General features: G+C 37.2%; 1 protein-coding gene and 1 pseudogene across 1 annotated transcript; both read left to right on the top strand.

The window, feature by feature from the left end:
* The first annotated feature begins 434 nt into the window (after positions 1-434).
* LOC119810488 lies at positions 435-1,370 on the top strand (annotated as a pseudogene).
* Positions 1,371-7,284: 5,914 nt separating this feature from the next.
* On the top strand, positions 7,285-8,220 carry LOC119810351 (olfactory receptor 10G9). Its single transcript, XM_038323792.1, has one exon. It carries the CDS (start codon positions 7,285-7,287, stop codon positions 8,218-8,220), a length of 936 nt encoding a protein of 311 aa, XP_038179720.1.
* Positions 8,221-19,855: the final 11,635 nt, after the last annotated feature.

Genomic DNA, 19,855 nt, shown 5'->3' with positions numbered 1-19,855 from the left:
ATGAGATGAATAGTTTTGCAATGTTACTGCTATAATATGGTCCCATGATGAGATGCAATAGAAATGGGGCCAGTCAATCAAATACAATAACCTTTCTTTCTAATTTGTTTCAGGTATCTGTTACAATAACAGAAAGCCAAAATATAAAGGTAATAAAACATCATTCTTTTCTCTCTCTCTCTCTCTCTCTCTCTCTCTCTCTCTCTCTGTCTGTCTTTTTAGTGTGTTATATTTCTGTGCCTCCTTCTACTTTCCTGTGCTTGAGAGAAAAGAGATACTTAAATCATTTCAGTATTTTTACAAAAGAAGTTTTGAAGTACACAAATTGAATAAACTCTAGAATTATTTATCATGTTTGATGCAGTGATCATATAGAGAAGTAATTCTCAGTTCTCATTTACATGCAAATTGAAATAAATAAAAGATGAGAAGAAATGTTAAATGTGAGTCTAGTGACCACATTCTTCCTCTGAGGCCTTCCCCACACACCAGTCTTGGACACCATGCTCTTTGTAATCTTCCTGGTGATTTACATTCTCACTGTGTTAGGAAACCTTCTCATTCTGATGGTGATCAGGGTGGATTCCCACCTCCACATACCCATGTACTACTTTCTCACCAACCTTTCCTTTATTGACATGTGGTTCTCCACAGTCACAGTGCCCAAAATGCTGATGACCTTGGTATCCCCAGGGGGTGGGGCTATCTCCTTCTACAGTTGTGTGGCACAACTCTACTCCTTCCACTTCCTGGGCAGCACTGAGTGTTTCCTCTACACAGTCATGTCCTATGATCGCTACCTGGCCATCAGTTACCCACTCAGGTACAGCAGCTTGATGAGCGGGAGAGTGTGTGCCCTCCTGGCTGCTGGCACCTGGCTCACTGGTTCCCTACACTCTGCTGTCCAGACTTCGCTGATATTCCATTTGCCCTACTGTGGACCCAACCAGATCCAGCATTATTTCTGTGATGCTCCACCCATCCTCAAGCTGGCCTGTGCAGACACCGCAGCCATTGAGATGGTCATCTTTGTGAACATTGGTGTGGTGGCCTCAGGCTGCTTTATGCTGATTGTGTTGTCCTATGTGTCCATTGTCTGCTCGATCCTGAGGATCCATACTTCAGAGGGCAGACACAGGGCTTTCCAGACCTGTGCCTCGCACTGCATCGTGGTCCTCTGCTTCTTTGTGCCTTGTGTTTTCATCTATTTGAGGCCAGGATCCAGGGATGCTGTGGATGGGGTGGTGACAGTTTTCTACACTGTGCTGACACCTTTACTCAACCCTGTTGTGTACACTCTGAGGAACAAGGAGGTGAAGAAAGCACTGGTAAAACTCAAAGACAAAATAACATTTTCTCAAAGACAGTAATACTGTAAAGGAGCCATTTAATTAAAGAAATCAATAATATAACTTAGTTATAAATCATTGCTACAAATTACCTTCTCAGGATTACAAGGTTTATATGTATTTAATGGTCCTAGAAGTTATATTTATATCCATCACATATGGCTAACGTGATCATATTCTTATCTATAATTTCTCTCCCCAAGATTTATTATTATTTTTTTAAATATTAAAAAAATAGCATTGTGGTAGGGGGAGGTTATGCACACCTTTAATTACAGCATTCCAGAGGCAGATGGATGTCTGAGTTTGAGGCCAGCCTGGTCTGCAGAGCAAGTTCTAGGACAACCAGGGCTAGAGAGAAACCCTGTCAAGAAACAAGCAAACAAGAAGTGACATTATGATGTGGTCAAGAAACAATGTGAAGGCTGAATTGTTTTCCTTTAGGTTGAGCTCATATGTTGTGTTTTCAAGGTTTATTTGCCATGTAAATGAGTTTAAGAATATGCAGTCCTTGTGCTGCTGTTCAGAAGTAGCAATGATGAGAGTTCAAGTTATCCTGAGATTGTGGTTTTTCAAGTATATATATATATATTCTTTCTCTTTGTATTTACAGTAAAGCAAAGGTAGTTAAAAAGCTCATAATATATAATATACTGTGCATATGTGAGATTATTATATATTTATACAAATGTATATCTCTATATAGGTAAGCAAAACAAGAAGCTGTTCAAACATAGCCACTGAATGAAATAGTTCTGTGCAAACAAATAAAAAAATCAATGGATTAATGATGATATAGAAATATTTATAAAATGTATTAAGAAACATATTTTGACTATGTTTGTTAAGAATCAATATAATAAAATCCCAAGCATTTAGGTGGGAGAAGTGGTCCTTAGTTAAGATCACTTTCTGTTTTTGCAAAGAACCTGGGTAGGTTTCCAGTATACGGTGTTTTACAAAAGTCTGTAGCTTCAGTTTCAGCAGCCCTGACTCCCTAGTCTCGCCTCCACAAACATCACACATTCATACGGACACATATGTATATAAACAGTTATACACATCAAAATAAAAATTAAATTTAAAATATTTTAAAAATCAAGTATCTATTAAATATGTAGATTAACAACTTACAGCTAGGGGTAGTTTTGCCTTACTAGGATGATTTGGCATTGTGTGAAGATCTTCTTTATTGTTATGTGTACTGGCACCCAGTGGTTGTATGCCAAGAATTCAGGTAAACACCCTATAAATCATGGAATATCCCCAGAATAAGATTTACATTGCCCAGATATTACAAACACACACACACACACACACACACACACACACACACACACACACACACATTTTCTGAAGAAACAGAGGACTGATTAATTGTGCTTATGGGCTGGGGGATTCAATATTAAATTCTCATATATTCTTCACTGATTAAGATAAGTGGCCTCCATCGGTGTATTTAAAAGATCCTAAGTTGTCATGGTAACCTTAAAGAAAAAAAGAAATGAGATGATTCACTACATCTAACAAATTCAAAGGGAACTCATTAAAGAGTGCTAACAATTCAGAGAAGGACTTCTATGAGGTCTGAAAAAAATATAGGAAAAAGAGAATAAAGACCCAGGTTCATGTTCACACAGCACAGACAACCTGTTTTGCAGCAGAGAGAGATGGGCACCTACAAATAAGTTATTTTGAGGTATTTGTGTAAAAAAGAATGTAGCATTTTGACTACATCTCAAAATGTAGACATAAAATACACCCAGTTTAGTTTGATTGGATATATTGGTAATCTCTGTGACATTTGTTTATATAGTTCTATTTTGAAGCAAACAATCAAAAGAGGCTAATCAGATAAATTATGCAACAGACTAAATCTGTTATGCCATATAATGCAAATTTTTGAATTCATTTTCATCAGTCAGAATGCAATAAATCTAAAATAAACAAGAATATATATGATTATATCTGATCAAAAATCATTTGATGTAATTGCAACTGCAATTTTAATTACATAGAAAAATACTCATTCTTGGTATGATAAAAATCTAAAAGGGAGAATAACTTGCAACATCAAACTTCATTAAATTTTATTTAATTTAAATTTTATTAAAATTTTATACAAACAATATATTTTAATTATATTCTTTCTTCTCTTCCAAATCTTTCCTACCTAACTTACCCATCAACCCTAAGTTCTTGCTCTTAAAGCAAAAATAAAAATAAAGCCAAAAGGAAACAGAGACCTAAATAAAAAAGCCTCAATAAGACAAAAAAAGAATATATCAAAAGGAAAAATGCACATGAAAAACCTATGCAGTACATTTTGTGTTAATGAACTACTCTGGATATGGGACCTGCCCTGCCATGTTGCTGATATATACAGTGACACTTCACTAGAGAAAACTGATATTCTTTATCACCAAAGCTATCAATTGTAAATAGCTTCTTGGTTAAGGGTGGGATTTTGTGTCCACTTCTTCTCAGGAGGTCTTTATTGTGCATGCTGTACGGGCTCTGAGAATTCCTAAGTGTATAAGCTCTGTTATGCCTGCAAGAAGCTAAAACGTTAAACTGTTAACTACCTGGAAGTTAGTAAGTCTCAAGTGTCAGGATGAGTATCCATATTGGAATCAACTGGTAAAATTTGAAAGAACCTTAAAAACTCCACAAATGTAGGAATGTGGGATGTTTGAGTTGATGACAATAGATAGTGTAAGAAACAATGGCATGCAGCTACAGACAGCAGTCAAGTTACTTGGACTTTGGGAAATTTTAAGCGGAGGACAGGTACTGGAAAGATCCAGTAAGACAAGGGATATTCTGAGGAGGGACATGAAAGCTTTTCTTTCATGTCTTGCTGATGTATCTTTGCTCATCAAGGGAGCCTGGAAACCCAAGAGGAATACCATCCCATGAGACATGAAACCAAGTTAAGCTCCTGCACATTTAGTCATGCTGGTGTCTAGTCTCTGAACTAATTAGCTTGAATTTTAATTAGAAAAGATGAGATATCTAAAAAAAGATGAGACATCTTTTTCTCATCTCAGAGTGACTCTTTATATGAGAACCTGAAAATTAGTGCTTGTTCATAGCATGTAGGAGGTGAAACATTTTTGGAAAAGCTCAGGTATGTTTTGTTACTAAAACGAATCACACAGCATAGATGTTCTTGAGTGAATATAAAATATTTTATAATCAGTTCCTTTTTTTCTTTTAGTGTAAATATTCACATTCATCAATGATATTTGTAAATTCTTAGACTTTATCCTAACTTTGTCTGGTTTCTCTCACTAAATAGACAGGTATGTAGGAACATGAATAGATGGTCAATAGATAAATACAATGACTGTATTATTTCTAGTAATATTGATGTTATAGTAGCCATATTCCCTAAACACTGAGCTTCTTGATTGAGTTTCCTGCTGGAGTCTAAGGCTTTGGGACTTCTCCTCATGGGTGTTTTTGTTTTCATCAACTCTAAATATAGTTTCTCTGTGTTTGAGTTCCGTTGCTGCAGTCGGCATGCCATAGCTCTAGTTCCCTGATCGGAGGGGGTCCTCATGATCTTTCTGGTAACTTCAAATATCTAGATTCTACCATTTCTTTCAAACTTGTAAAAAGACAACTTTCCTGTTGCTGAAGCCACACTTCTTGCCAAGAAGAAGTATTTTATCTGGAATCTTATAAGAACAGATCCTTTATTTTCTCTTAGTGAGAAATGGTTTAACAAGTCAATGCACAGCACAATAAAGTTTAAACAATTAAAACAAAAACAATTGTTAGTGATAGATATTATTTTGTATTAAGTAAAAATAATCATTTCAGTCTTCGCCATACACAATATTACCACAGCTGAGTGAGAGAGGGCCTCTCTGTTGACATTGGTTTCAATCTTAAGTCATAGGCATTGAATAAGCAACACAGATTTGACAGATTTATTTATTTATTTTGTGAGAGCACTGTTTTTTTTAGGGTTATGAGGAAAGAGGGTATGGTAACATATGATCTATCAAAGCCAGAATCAGAAATAACCAGCATCCTAATATAAAGTGTGCATGAGAGAAAGCTCTTCCTTCCTCAGCATTTTGAGGTTGAGAGAGCACATATGATTTTGATCTTCTCAATGATACATAAATAGAGAGGAATTAGGGATTTGATACATAGGAAGCTTTTTCTTTTCTGGACAGAGGGGATGCTATGTGTATCTTATTGTATAGTGGGGCATCTGGTATTCTTATGTGACTTGGAGACTCTAGGGAAACTCTGTGAGAAGCAGGCAGTAATGGGCACCACTAAATGGTCAGGAACAACGTTGTTGATAGGTTTCTCTCAAACTGGTGGGTCTCTGGAATCCCAAAAGAACTGATACATCCCCTTTCTAAGATTCAGAAGAGGCAATTCTGCAGTACTTCAGCAAGGCTCAGTACTGTACGGTCCACTGTCAGTCGCTGAGCAGAGACCGCATGCCAGTCTTTGCTTCTCTCTTTTCAGTCAAGGAGACAGTATTAGTGTTGTTAAGTAGCACATTTTATATCAAATGATTGAACTATACCATGAACTTCAATGATACTTATCAATGTCAGCAATTTTTTGATTCTTAAAGTTTCTGTGGGAATCCAAAGGAGAAAACTGATTCTGTTAGGTAGAACTCTAAATAGACTCCAAGATGACTACAAATTTCTACATTCTCCCTGAATAATCACGTTTCCCCAAATATGAACCCAGCTATGATCACTGCTGGAGATTACTTACTTCACTGAGATTGTATCTTGCATCACACTTTGTCTCTCCAGGGGTCGGAAAAAGTACATGCCATTTTGTGACATGGCCAGGTACATAGGACTGTATAGGACCTAGGTGACTTCCAGAAACCTTGAGTGATGGAATCATCCAGACCCGTTAAACACATGAATACATCAAATTTAAAACTTTACTTAAGTTCTATCAATAGCTGTATTAGGTTAGAATAAAATTCTGACCCCCAGGTGAGATTATAACTGGTTTCACTTTGAGGATTTTTTAATATCACAATATGTCATTTTAAAAGTTGTTTTGTACTTTTTAATTTTACTTTATTATTTTTTAAAAGAAAACAGTTTTTTTCAATTTTACATGCCAGTCTGAGTTCCTTTTCCTTCCCATCTTCCCATTCCCTTCACCTATTCTTCCCACTCCAGACCCCATTCATTTCTCAAAGAGGATAAGGCACATTGCTTTGGGGAAGGTTCAAGGCCCTTCCTACTCTATCTAGGCTGAGCAAGACATCCATCCTAACAGAATAGATTCCTTAAAAGTCAGCACAAGCATCAGGGATAAGTCCTGGTGCCACTGTCAGTGGCCCCGCAGTCTGCCCTAGCCATACAACTGTCACCCACATTCAGAGGGACTAGTTTGGACCTATGCTGGTTCCTTTGTTCTACTGGCATTGATGAGGTTCCATTAGCTCAGGTAAACTGTTTCAGTGGGTATCCCCATTATGGTCTTGAACTCGTTGCTCATAATCCACTCCTCCCATTCTTTAACTGGGCACTCTGCTATGGGTTTATGCCTCTGTTTCCATCAGTTACTGGAAGAAGGTTCTAGCACCTCGAGTTTTTAGATCTGTGAGTTATACCACAGCAGGCCTGATTCAGAAAATGTTGAGAATAACACATTTGTATGTTTTATGTAGTTGTGGGAATTTATGATGGCCCCAAATATAACTAAAACAGAGACACCTTCTTATAAGTTTTTTCTTATACATTTTGTGTGTGCTGCTGTGTGAATTCCTAGGCCCATGTGTGGCCCAGGTGTTTAATAGGTTCACCACTCTCACTATATCAGACCCAAGTGAAGTGACACAAAGTCTAGTATTATGAAACACAGCTAAGTATTTGTTAATGTCTGAGTTATCCTTATATCTCTATAGGGAGAATGATCCAGGGTGTAAGAAATGTCAAATGGGACCCTAGTGACCACGTTCTTCCTCTCAGGTATTCCCCATGCACCAACCCTGGATACCATGCTCTTTGTAATCTTCCTGGTGATTTACATTCTCACTGTGCTGGGCAACTTCCTCATCCTGATGGTGATCAGGGTGGATTCCCACCTCCACACACCCATGTACTACTTTCTCACCAACCTTTCCTTTATTGACATGTGGTTCTCCACAGTCACAGTGCCCAAAATGCTGATGACCTTGGTATCCCCAGAGGGTGGGGCTATCTCCTTCTACAGTTGTGTGGCACAACTCTACTCCTTCCACTTCCTGGGCAGCACTGAGTGTTTCCTCTACACAGTCATGTCCTATGATCGCTACCTGGCCATCAGTTACCCACTCCGGTACAGCAGCTTGATGAGCGGGAGAGTGTGTGCCCTCCTGGCTGCTGGCACCTGGCTCACTGGTTCCCTACACTCTGCTGTGCAGACTACACTGACCTTCCGTTTACCCTACTGTGGACCCAACCAGATCCAGCATTATTTCTGTGATGCTCCACCCATCCTCAAGCTGGCCTGTGCAGACACCTCGGCCAATGAGATGGTCATCTTTGTGAACATTGGTGTGGTGGCCTCAGGCTGCTTTATGCTGATTGTGTTGTCCTATGTATCCATTGTCTGCTCGATCCTGAGGATCCGTACTTCAGAGGGCCGACACAGGGCTTTCCAGACCTGTGCCTCGCACTGCATCGTGGTCCTCTGCTTCTTTGTGCCTTGTGTTTTCATCTACCTGAGGCCAGACTCCAGGGATGCTGTGGATGGAGTTGTGGCCGTTTTCTACACCGTGCTGACACCTCTGCTCAACCCTGTTGTGTACACTCTGAGGAACAAGGAGGTGAAGAAAGCACTGCTGAAACTCAAAGACAAAGCAACATTTTCTCAGAGCCAGTAACTATTGGGGCAATGATACTTCATTTTTCCAACATCAGCAATATAATCTAATTATAATTTATCTTTGAACCACACTTCTCAGGAATATTCAATTCTTTTATTTGCTAAGGATTTGCAAGTTGCAATTACATCTCTGACATGTGATAAATGTGCTCATAGTTTGATATTTCATCCCTTTGCAAATGCTTTGCTTTATCTTTAAAAAATAATACTAATCTGGGAAGTGGTGCTGCATGCCTTTAATCCTGGCATTCAGGATGGCAGAGGCAGGCAGACCTCTGTGAGTTCAAGGCTAGCCTGGTCTACAAAGTGAGTTCCAGAACAGTCAGAGATGAACAGAGAAACCCTGTCTTGAAAAACCCAAAACAAAAAACCAAACCAAAACAAAAATAATACTGATAAAGAACTATGATGTTATCTCAGTTGCTTTATGAAGTTGAAATTGCCCTTTGGCTGATATAGAATGCTCCTTTTGTCTTCATTTCTCTCGTGCATGTACCCAGAAGTCATAATCATGACATTATTGCAGTTAGTAGAAGTCAAGTTATTCTGTTCTTTAGTTCTTCAAATGCATTTTTTTATTCTTTCAGTGGTTCTGTGCTTTGCTGTGTGCATAGCTATGAAAACATATTCAAAACAATTTTCATCATATAAAGTATGTAGTTTTCTAAGGAAAATTCCATGTCTAATTTATGCTTTGAATATATATGTATGTAATATTTTTATAAAAATAATTTCTAGAAATGCTCCACTTATAGTGGGCAAAATTTAGCTAATTAAATGAGATGATATTCTTCTATATTTATAGTGGAGTGTTACAAAGCAATGGTCATGATGATCTACAACTATTTATAACATGCATTATAGAGCTATCAATTTTGACTCTATTTGTTATGATTCAACACCTACAAATCAAAATATATTAAACACACACATATGTTGAAGCATGACATAGAAAGAAAATTCTAGTTACCTTGTCTCCTTTAACATGGCAGGTACTTTTTCCATCTCCAGGAGAGGCCCTTTCTCATTTATAAGACAAAGTGTGATACAATACAAGACAATCAGTGTAGTAAATGATCTCCAGTTATGTCCATAGTTCAGTACGAATTGGGGAAACGTGATTATCCAGGAAGAATTATAAAGGACTGGGAGATTCAGCATTTTAAGATTGCTAATTCTCAGACAAGATTGCATACACCTAGGATGGAGTAGGAGCTTATGGATGTTCGGGATGATCAGTCCTTTTGGAGATGACAGGAGGAAGCACTCATGAACTCACAACAGCAGTGGTTATCCATACAAGATCCACCTACTCAACTCCTGGGGCATGGAAAGAGGCAGGGAATATAAACCCAGAAGCTGAGGTGCTAATGATAATTGATGGCTGCTAGAGGAAGGGGTGTCATTTTTCTCTAGGGCTGTTGTTTCTCATAACTTGACCATGCTCCAGTAGATGGGTACTGGATAATGCTAATTAGATTCAGTGGGTCATTAATAAGGATGTGAATAAAAAGTTATGAAGTTGGGAAGGGATGTATGTATTGGGTACCCAGGAGGTTTTAGAGATTTTAAAGTAAATGAGTAAGCATGATCCAAATACCTTGTATTCATATATCAAAGTCTCAAAGGATGGAGAAAATATTAAATTTAAGAAGTTTAATTCAGAATATTCACATTAATTGATCACTTCACAGTGCTACCAAGGTTTTTGTGAACTTCCCCATTTCATCCATGTAAAAAGTGTAGATAATAATGCTTATACAATTCTTTTACTATGAAGATTGGTCTGTTTCCTAATTATCAAAACCTTTGAATGTTTTACTTTACAGGCAAAAGCGGTTTTGTTAATGTGAACAAGTTTCTTAAATGAAGAGATTGCACTGGATTTAATCATAAAGGTTCTCATGTAGTAACCATAACGGCCCAATGTCATCAGAAGGCATAAGAGAAAAATTTAAAGTCACAAGCAAGAGATATAAAAATAAGACAGAAGTTGGAGAGAGAAACTCAGAAAAATCAAAGGATTTAAAATTAAGGACTCTATATCAATGTTAGAATATAGGAAAAGCAAGTCAAGAAATGGTCTTCTGAAGTCTCCAAAAGACTTTAATTCTGTATACCAACTGATGGATGCCCGGTTTACTTATGTTTCTGTTCCCCAGAATTATCAAACTAGTGAACTTGTATTGCCTTAAGGAAAGAAGTCTAGATGTCTATGTCTATATAGAACATCTTGAGGATGGGAAGAACATCACAGAGGTAACCCTGGATCTTGCTGGGTTCATAGTTGGACCAGTGGAGAATCAGTGTGGTCCAGACAACAGAGTTCAGGGACCCACTGAGCCAAGTGCCAGCAGTCAGGAAGCACATGCTCTTAGTCTCATCACACCTGAGCAGGCAATGATGAGCAAGGAATGATCATAGGGCATGATCGTGTAGCAGAAATTCACTTAATTCCCTCTTACAAACAACTAGAACTTTGTCTTTTACATTCTGCTTCAGCTTTCCTCCTACAGAGTTGAAACTGGCATGCTTGCTGGATTCCTTCTTCTGCATACTCAAAGTTTTACTTTATTAACTATATTGGAAATACAGAAAACTACAGCGCCCCTGGTGTAGAGTCACCCCTAAGTCAAATGTGCGCCAATGGTGCTTTATTTAGAAAGTAGAAAAGTAAAAATATAATTATAAGATTTCAACATGCTTTTTCTAAAAATTAGGAAAATAGATCCCCATTTCCCAGGCCTTGCTCAGATCACACAGATTATACACAGACACAGACTGGTGAGTTCCTCAAAACTTCCATATACTGGAACACAAAACAAATCTCAACAAATACAGGTAAATTAATTAACTCCATATATTCTCTCAGCTCACAATATAATAAGGGTTAGGATCAATAGTTATTAATAGTAGAGAATCAAAGGACTCTCTAACAGTTACATAAATACATATACTTAATAAGGAAAGACTTAATGCCATATTACTGACTGATTAATAGGTAAAATAAGATATCAAAAATCATGGAAATGAATGAAAATCAAAACACAACACAATACCTTTGAGACCCTTTAAAAGCTTTCCTATGGGGGAAGTTTATAACTCTAAGCACCTACATAAAAAAAAACTAAAAATACTTGGGAGGAGTTGAAGGAAGAGAAAAAATATGTAGAGTCAGAGAAAAGTCAGAGAAAGAAAAAAACATAAATAATTTTAAAAAGAAAAACATCAGAGAGGATGAATAAATGGTATAATGATATAACTTAAGAATTTGGAAAAGCAAGAAGAAACCAAACCTAAACAGAGCAGATAGAAAGACATAACAGAAATAAAAGATTAATGAAAACTAACAAAGACAGCAACACAAAGAATCAGCAAATAAGAGGTGATTCAACTAAAAGATAAACAATATTGACAGACCCTTGGCTCAGCTAATGAAAAATACAATCCAAATTAGCAGAATCAGAATAAACAAAGAAATATTATGACAGACACCAAAGAAATTTAAAATACTGTGAGTACTTAACAAACCTATACTTAAATAAGTTAAAAAAAATCTAAAAGAAATGGATGAATTTCTAGAAACATTCAAAACACCAAAGTTATACCAAGAAGAGACCAACAATTTAAACAGAACCCATAACAAAGAAGGAGCTCTAAACGGCAATAAAATTTATTGGGTTAAGAAATCCTTAGGCTTGGCTTGACTTTTAGCAATATTCTGCCAGACTTCAAAGAGCTCTATGACAAATACTTCTTAAATCATTAAAAAGACATGAATCAGAAGAATTCTTTCTGAAAATCTAGTGCCACAGTTATAGCCAAAGCAGGTAAAATACATTAAAAAGGTAAAGAAAAAAGCTATAGTACAATATTCCATTGAACAGAAATTCAAAGAGAATTTAGGCATATATATAAAAAGATCATCCAACATAATAAAAGTTTCTTTATTCTAGATATGCAGGGATAGTTTAATATAGATAAATCATATTATAAATCCTATAAATGAATTTAAAGTAAAAGCTTGCATATCTTTTCAATAGATGCATAAATAGCCTTTGACAAAATTCAACATGCCTTTAAGATGATAAAATTTCTAAAGAGAGAGGGACTATGTCTCAACACAATAAAGGACATGCATGGTGAACTGACATCCAACATTAACTAAGATGACAGCAATAAACTTATTAATGTGGAAGAGGGGAAGTACATACGGCCTCAGCTCCACATAAAGAACTACAGGCAAATAAGGAAAGCTGAGAGTAGAACTAGTCCTCCCCAGGAAAGAACACACCAGTTGGTTTTCCAATACCAAATGGTTACACAGACATTATTATATGGACTGAGACAAATATATACATATCATGTAAATATATATATATATATATATGATACAGGAAGCAACAATTAAAGGAAAGGAGGTCATAGATTTGAGAGAGAGAGAGAGAGAGAGAGAGAGAGAGAGAGAGAGAGAGAGAGAGAGAGAGAGAGAGAAGCAGTTATACATGGGAGGAGTTGGAGGAAAGAAAGGGTAGTGTTAATTATTGTAATTATATTATAATCTCAAAAATTTTACATATACACATGTCCACATGCAGTACCATAAAAGACATAGGTGTAGGAAAGGACTTTCTGTTTAGAGTTCTATTTACTCAGGAATTAAGACCAGCAATTGACAAGCTAGTGTTTATTGAATATAGCAGGCAAAATGCTACCATGGATCTCAGCAATATACTTGCTTAAACAAAATCATTACAATGATAATAGCAGTTGGCATGCCAATGTGGAGGAGAACTTTCCTGAAGATGCCCCCTCAGGGGAATTAGTGTTTACTGAGATGGAGAGATTTTGTTTTTTCTAGGGATGAGCTCCATAAAAACTTATCCAATCTCAAATGGTTAGTCTTAAACATATACATATGAGGAGCCCTGAAAGGCATATACATGTATGTGTGCATATATATGCAAAAATTAAAAGAGATATCATACAACTTTCTTATATTATATGTAATCATAATGAAAAAGGCATGGGAAGATTTGGAGGGGAAAAAAGGGTATAAGTGAAGTTATACAGTATTGTATAATACAGTATTGTATGATCAAAAACGCCTAACGTTAAATTTTAAAAATAGGAAAGTAATGCTATACACAGAATAAAATGTGATAAAAATGCATTAAAAGCAGAGTGGACAAAACTTGTCCTTGTAGCCACCTCCATGTAAGGGACTAGATTTTTGACTTTTGGCAATATCCACTGTTTTACATTTATGGCTTGATTTGCATTTCTCTGATGATTAGTGCTATTGAAGGCATGCATCCTGGCAATTCATGTGAATTGTTTGGAAAATATTCAAGTATTTTGACCCATCTTTGGAGACTCCTCACACGTGCATGCAGAATTTATGTACTCATACATATATGGCAGTATTTTGAGTGATCTGTTTTGGATATTAACTCTGTATCAAAAAAATAATCTGCAAATACTTATTTCAGCCCATGGCTGTCATTTCATTTTGGGCAGTGTTTACTTTGGTGTGTAAAACTTTTTGTTGTTGGAGTCACAGTTGTCTGTTTACACTTCCTGACAGTCGAACAGTATTTTTTCAAAAAATTACTGATAAACTTCCTTAATAAATAACATATTTACATTTCAACGATCCTTTCTTTCCTTTCCTTTCTTTTTCTTTTCTTGCTGTCTTGAAACTTGATTTGTAGACCAGGATGACCTCAAACTCACAGAAATCCACTGGCCTCTGCCTCCCAAGTGCTGGGATTAAAGACATGCATCACCACACCTGGCTAAATTTAGTAATTTTATGGCCAGTTGCCTATATTTATTTTATATGCCCATAATTATTAACTGCACAAAAAATTTAACTATGAAATTTATGTAACATTAAAATATATCAAATTAACATTTAAAAAAAGAAAACCATAGACAGTATTGAAATTGTGATATATTATCTACTTTACCTGGATTATCTCAATTTAATGTTTAGGAGGAATTCTTATAGGTACTGTCATCCAAATGGGTATGATGGGTAGAGACTATGGCCAAACTTTGATCCCACACTATCTGCTACCAAATTCAGCAATATTATCTTTTTTGCTATGCTGCTTTTAGACAACTTCCAAGTTACTCTTTTCTTGCATGTCAGGGTAATATCAGTGAACAACAGTAATCAAGGACCTAAAGAACCTATTTTTGTATAGTTATTCTTATATATATATATATGTGATTATTATTTCCGCATGTATTTGTACACATAGTAATTTAATGTTCTCTTGTCAGCACTGCCTCAAGAAAATATAATCTGAAATGTATAATTTTTGTCTACAGCCCTGTTTAGATGTGACATCGTCATGTGATTGAAAATAGAGTAAGGGATTAAAAAAATAACAAGGAGATGAGGGAGATTGGAGGGCATAAACCATTGGTAAAGCTCTGGAAAACAAAACTACTGATTTATTAAACTTAATTTTGCAAATATCTTTGCCCTTATTAGTGCTCTAAAGAGCTTTCAGTGTTGTTTTCAAAGGAAAGTTTTAGAAGAAAATTTAACAAAGAACAGAGCAGCTGATGTTTGCTTGTACTGTACATACGCAATGCTGAAACTTCAGATAACCCTTGACCACATCATACCATATCCTGTTCTAGTTCTTTGGACTTTTTTCTCAATTTAACATCCCTTGAAGCACCATACTTTGAAAGTAGCCGCAGATGCCCATGACCAGGGATATTATTTCCAGGTAAATTTGTCTTTCTAAAATACAATATGGGTGTGTTTAAAATATATCTGTATGTTCTGAGCTAATAAATAATAGAAAAGGATGTAAAGTTGTAATTTGTAACTGGATAACATACAAGGCTTCAAATTTTTAAAGGATAGGGTAACTTTTATATTAATCCCAATGTTGATACTTGAGTTGATCAGTTCAGCCCTATTTTCTCAGTAATTAATCAATGCAGCAATTTCTTCAATTATTTTAATTAAGTGAAACCTAAATCTCAGGAATAGAAGATGCATTGGTTTAAGGCATGTTCTGAAGCTCCTGAGTGCAATGAAAAAAAAGGTAGATTTTAGAATGTTAGAAAGCACATATGAGATGGCATGATAAACCCATGGCATCCTGCAAAGAAGAGGCAAGTCATCCACAGCCAGGAAAGGTGATTATTTGCACTTACAAGTAACAAAGGCATATGTTAACCATATGGTTTCAATGAAAATTTCACACACCATGCCTAAAGTTTATGTAGTATGTCCTAAACTCACAGAGCTTTTGATTTGTATGCCAAATTATATTGTGCACGAATCCTTTAACTCTAAGGAGAGAAAAATAGATTACTAGAGACCCAGAATAAAGCATTCAACATTTCTTTTCTTTTTTTGATTCAGTAATCACATTTATTAGAAGTTATAGCCATCATGGGTATTACCTGCACAAATAAATACAATGTTCCAGCATATTTGTCTAAGAAAATGAAAGTTTGCTTATAATATAAAGCATATTATAGGTATACTGATCAATCATACTGGCCAGGCAGTTATAGAAAGATCATTTCAAACAATAAAGGATATGTTAAACAGAAAGGGATGGAAAATACTCCCAGAAATAGATTACACAATGCTTTATTAACCTTGAATTTTCTTTTTTTATTATTAATTTTTTTATTAAAAATTTCCGCCTCCTCCTGGCCTCCCATTTACCCCCTCCCCCTCTCCTGTCCAAAGAGCAGTAAGGGTTCCCTGCCCTGTGGGAAGTTCAAGTTCCTCCCCACTCCATCCAGGTCCAGGAAGGTGAGCATCCAAACAGGCTAGGCCCCCCCAAAGCCAGTATGCATAATAGGATCCAAATCTAGTGTCATTGTCCTTGGCTTCTCAGCAGCCCTCATTGTCCGCCATGTTCAGGGAGTCCGGTTTTATCCCATGCTTTTTCAGTCCCAGTCCAGCTGGCCTTGGTGAGGTCCGATAGATCAGCTCCACCATCTCGGTGGATGAGCCATCATTTCTCTTAAGAGATTTCTTTTTCAAACTGAATCTTAATTTTGATGGTATCCATAACTTTTCTTCCGTGGGAACAAGACTGAAAACCCCTTCCCCAATTTCCTGGTTTCCATTGTGAGGTCAACATATCCTTGAAGTACACTGACTGATTTAATTCAGAAGACTTTTCTATTATCCAATGTCTCTCTGCTGCTGTTATTTCTTTCTTATTAGCCTTAAGAAAATTCAAGGTTATATGCTTCCCTGCTCCCATATCCACCCTTCCTATATTCCAAGCATCCATCTTAGGGTTGTTAAGAGACTTGACTCTGGAATGGCACTGGAATTGGATCCTACTATGCATACTGGCCTTGGGGGGGGGCTAGCTTGTTTGGATGCTCACCTTCCTAGACCTGGATGGAGGGGGGAGGAACTTGGATTTTCCACAGGGCAGGGAACCCTTACTGCTCTTTGGACAGGAGAGGGAGGGGGAGTGGAGGGGGCAGCGGGAGGTAAATGGGAGATGGGGAGGAGGCAGAAATTATTTTAAATATTTATTTATTTATTTATTATGTATACAATATTCTGTCTGCAGAATATTATATGTCTGCAGGCCAGAAGAGGGCACCATACCTCATTACAGATGGTTGTGAGCCTCTATGTGGTTGCTGGGAATTGAACTCAGGACCTTTGGAAGGGTAGGCAATGCTCTTAACCACTGAGCCATCTCTCCAGCTCTGAGGCAGAAATTTTTAATAAAAAAACTTAATTATCAACATTCACAAAAAATAAAAAAAGTAAAACTTTTTCTAAATTCTTTCTGTCCCATACCAGACAGCTCTTGACCTGAGACAGAAACTCTGAATTTTTTTTCAACATTTCTTTTTATTCCTTGATAATGTCAATGTCCAGGCTAGCCATATTAGTTGACAGGACCTGCATCTAACTGGGCAGAAGATCAAGGTTGCTTGTCCCTGTGGTTGGACTAGAGGGTGGCTCCAGCTGGGCTGCTTCAAGAGGTCTCGTACATCAGACAGGTGCTTTAGTGAACATCAGACATTTGCAGACAAATGGATGGAACTAGAAAAAAAAATCATCCTGAGTGATATAATCCAGACCAAGAAAGACAAACACAGTATTTACTCACTCTTAAGTGGATACTAGATGTAAAGCAAAGGATAACCAGCTTACAGTCCACAGCTCCAGAGAAGTTAGGTAACAGGGAAGACCCTAAGAGAGTCACATGGATTGCCTTGGGAGGGGGAAATAGGGGAGAGCTCCTGGGTAAACTGGAGGCAGGGTCTTGCAGGGTGGAGGTGGGGATGGGGGTGAGAACATGGGGGAGCAGGATGACCTAGTTGCGATGACCTAGTGAGAGAGGCAGAAATATCTTAATAGAGGGAGTAATTATGGGTTTGGGAGAAACATGAATCTACAACGATAACCCCAGCTAAGACTCCTATCAATAGTGGAGAGGGTGCCTGAACTGGCGATGCCTTCATTTAGTAACTGATGGAAGCAGATGTAGAGATCTACAGCTAGGCACTGGGCTGAGCTCCAGCAGTCAAGTCAAAGAGAGAGAGGAGGTATTATTTGTGCAATGGGGGGAGGGTGGTTAAGATCATGATTGAGAAACACACAGAGATAACTAACCTGAGCTTGTGGGAGCTCGTGGACTCCAGAGCAACAGCTGGAGAGCCTGCATGGGACTGAACTAGGCCTCTGCATGTGGGCAACAGTTGTGTAGCCTGGTCTGTTTGTGGGACCCCTGGCAGTGGGCTCAGTATCTTTCCCTGGTGCATGAGCTGGCTTTGTGGAGCCCATTTCCTGTGGTGGGAAGCCTTGCTCAGCCTTGATCCAGTGGGGAGGGCATTGGTCCTGCTTCAAATTAATGTTCCAGGCTTTGTTGACTCCCCATAGGAGGCCTTACCTTTTCAGAGGAGTGGATGAAGGAGTGGGTTGTGGGGAGGTTGGGGGGGATTCAGGAGGAAGAGAGGGAAAGGGAATTGTGGTTGGTATGTAACATGAATAAAAAATTTAAAATTAAAAAAGAGGTTTAGCGTAGAATTTACAAAGCTATGTAATACTATTTACACAATGGCAGAAGTTATATATAAAACAAAAGCATTCCTAATTCTCTTCCTGGTAAAGTAGGGAGAAATTTCAGAGTGTGCTTTATACTAATTAATAGTTCTCACTGGGCACACTGTGATGCTACACAGCTGTAACTTACAGACAGAGGCAGGAGAACTGAAAGTTCAAAGCCAACCTGAGTCACATAGTGAGATACTATCTCACAAGCAAACAGATAAATAAATGAAGAACAAAACAAAACAAACTGATGTTAGAAATTTTGGATTAGAATCAAAGTCGGCCCAGTAGTGGAGTACTTCTGCACACTGACTTTTGACTTTGCAAAATGAGATGAGTTATATGGTGGGCCCATTGCACAACCTTCCGCATAGGTCATGACTTAATGAATACTGTGTGCTGGGCTCCCACAGTCAGGAGGATTTTCTTCTCAACATAGTGTCACAGCTTCCTCAAGGAAGGCGTGGCAGGCTAGCACAAAGGATGTTCTTTCTCCAACACCTCTGAAATGCAATTAGAACAAATATCAGGAGTCTTGTTACTTCATATTTGTTTCCTAGCTCCAGCTTCTTCATCCGCTAGAAAGGGTGGCATGCGATGCATTACGAGGATGTGTGACATGTAAGTGAAGTGTCTTTTTAGGAAATATAATTCATACTTTCTGTCTTAGTATATGTGTGGACTGATTGTGAGGTTTATGGTACAAATCTTACCTGTTAGGAAGTATCTAAAATACATTTTATAACAAGTCAAATAAGCATGGATTGCAGAACAAGCATAAATTTGAGAATAAGCTCAAACTTATGATTCTTTTTCTCTAAGGACATTAGTTTTATTTTTTACACTTAACGTCTGTCCTTGTTTTACAGAATTAAATTTAATAATTCTGAAATGGACACTTTGAATTTGGATAAAATGTCAGGAATTTTTCATTGGGCAGCTAATAGCTGCTATGAGAATCCAATAGGAAACATGTGATGTACACCTGCATTCATGATTGCAACTCTCAAGGCCTTGCCAGAGTATTAAAAAAGTAAAGACCTACAATAGTTTTAGCTTGCGAGAGGGAATAAAGATAGTTTGAGGAATAAAACTGTTTTATTGTTTTCTAAAATGTTCATTTCTTCATAAGCATACCATGTTTTCTAGTGGACTGTATTACATGTAATTTTACTATGCAATGTATAAAGTATACAAAGAAGGAGATTCCTAAAAGTCTGGCTTCCGTTGAATAAAGCATACTATAAGAATATGATGCTGAATTGCAATTCTGGAACATATTCATATAGGTAGTAAAATTAAATTGTTTTTCTGATGATTTCCTCAAAACACAAAAACAAAGCAGCAGTATGACCCTTCTGCTGAGATTATTACATTCACAGGGAGTTTTCTTTGGGATTCATATATGTGTTTACCAAGGAATGAACAAATTATTAAGTCCCTTCATTAGAAATTAGGGCTTGATGTTTGAAGTGCTCTTTGAAAGTCTCATGGTGACATTGGATGCATAATCTAATCAGAGATTTTGAAGATGTTAAACATTTTCTTCTTTACTTGA

The sequence above is a fragment of the Arvicola amphibius genome, chromosome 3, assembly GCF_903992535.2.
Source record: "Arvicola amphibius chromosome 3, mArvAmp1.2, whole genome shotgun sequence".
Classification (NCBI taxonomy): domain Eukaryota; kingdom Metazoa; phylum Chordata; class Mammalia; order Rodentia; family Cricetidae; genus Arvicola; species Arvicola amphibius.
Note: the sequence above shows the minus strand (reverse complement) of the source record. Positions and strands in the feature narration are given on the sequence as shown.

What these genes read in the sequence shown, in the direction of transcription:
- LOC119810351 (XM_038323792.1), top strand. Translation starts at nt 7,285, where the DNA reads ATGTCAAATGGGACCCTAGTGACCACGTTCTTCCTCTCAGGTATTCCC.